The 1,272-nt window shown below is 45.1% G+C and overlaps 1 protein-coding gene across 1 annotated transcript in view; it reads right to left on the bottom strand.

Moving 5' to 3' along the window:
* The window catches only part of rbm8a (RNA binding motif protein 8A), a 7,519-nt gene extending 6,483 nt beyond the window's left edge, over positions 1-1,036 (bottom strand). Inside the window, exon 1 of the mRNA XM_062964747.1 lies at positions 862-1,036. Within this exon, the coding sequence (XP_062820817.1) occupies positions 862-928 (67 nt within the window). The 5' untranslated portion in view covers positions 929-1,036. The remainder of the gene's footprint in view (positions 1-861) is intronic.
* Positions 1,037-1,272: the final 236 nt, after the last annotated feature.

The following is a 1,272-nucleotide window of genomic DNA, read 5'->3' as shown; positions in this document are numbered from 1 at the left end:
TTCCTTAATCTCTCCTTATTATCCAAGATATTCGCTTATCCAAGCTTCTGCCGGCCCGTTTACATTGGATAAGCGAGAGTCTACTGTATATACATGGAATAGAGCATCGTGCATATATAATACCAATTGATATAATATAATACTAATTATATATTACATGTAATATTACTAATAATATTACAATATATTGATATAGTACAATATAGCAACTTAATGCCAGTATCGTGCTATGCTAATACAGTAGAGTCTCACTTATCCAACATAAACGGGCAGGCAGAATGTTGGATAAGTGAATACACTGGATAATAAGGAGGGATTAAGGAGAAGCCTATTAAACATCAAATTAGGTTATGATTTTACAAATTAAGCACCAAAACATCATGTTTAACAACAAATTTGACAGAAAAAATAGTTCAATACACAGTAATCTTACGTTGTAATTACTGTATTTACGAATTTAGCACCAAAATATCACGATGTATTGAAAACATTGACTAAAAAAATGCGTTGGATAATCCAGAACCTTGGATAAGCGAGTGTTGGATAAGTGAGACTCTACTGTCATATAATATTGTATGCAAATTTAATTTGTAAACTGCTCTGAGTCCCCTTCGGGGTGAGAAGGGCGGGATATAAATGTAGTAAATAAATAAAATAAATATATCTATATCCACACGCAACAGTTCGAAACAGGCGCTAAAGTGCTGCTGGACTCCAACTTCCAGCATGCTCCGCCGTTGGCGCGGCCGGCCGGGGCTTCTGGGGGATGTAGTCCGACGTCATTTCTCCTCGGTCGGAGGCGACTAGGCCTCAGCCGGGTCCTAAATTAGGAAGATTAAGGGCCGGCCTTGGACTGCTCACCGTCGCCGTCCTCGTCCATGGCGAAGTCCTCGCCGCCCGCCTCGTGGAGGTCCAAGACGTCCGCCATCGCGACCCGAAGCTCCGAAGACTAGGAAAAGAAAGGTTCCGCGGCCTACCCCTCCACAGCACAAGAGGCTTCTCTGCGCATGCGCAGTCCCTTCGGTGCCTGAGAGGGCGGAGACATCCAGTAGGTCGTCTTGCCGCGCCTGCGCAGTAAAGGGAAGGCTTGCTCAGGGGAAGGGGATACGAGGCGTCGTCCACGCAGGCGCCATCTTGAGAAGGTCGCTGTTGTTGGTTGGTTGGTTTGTTCCACCAAAGTGGCCTTACAGCTGGATGGATCCGGACAAAACTGGACCTACAGAGCCTTCGTGCTTGGACTTAAAAGGAGAGAGCTGAGAAGAGCCTCGCTTT

This window comes from Anolis carolinensis, unplaced genomic scaffold, assembly GCF_035594765.1.
Source record: "Anolis carolinensis isolate JA03-04 unplaced genomic scaffold, rAnoCar3.1.pri scaffold_14, whole genome shotgun sequence".
NCBI classification, from domain to species: domain Eukaryota; kingdom Metazoa; phylum Chordata; class Lepidosauria; order Squamata; family Dactyloidae; genus Anolis; species Anolis carolinensis.
The sequence above is the reverse complement of the archived record's forward strand: the minus strand, read 5'-3'. Positions and strand labels throughout refer to the sequence as shown.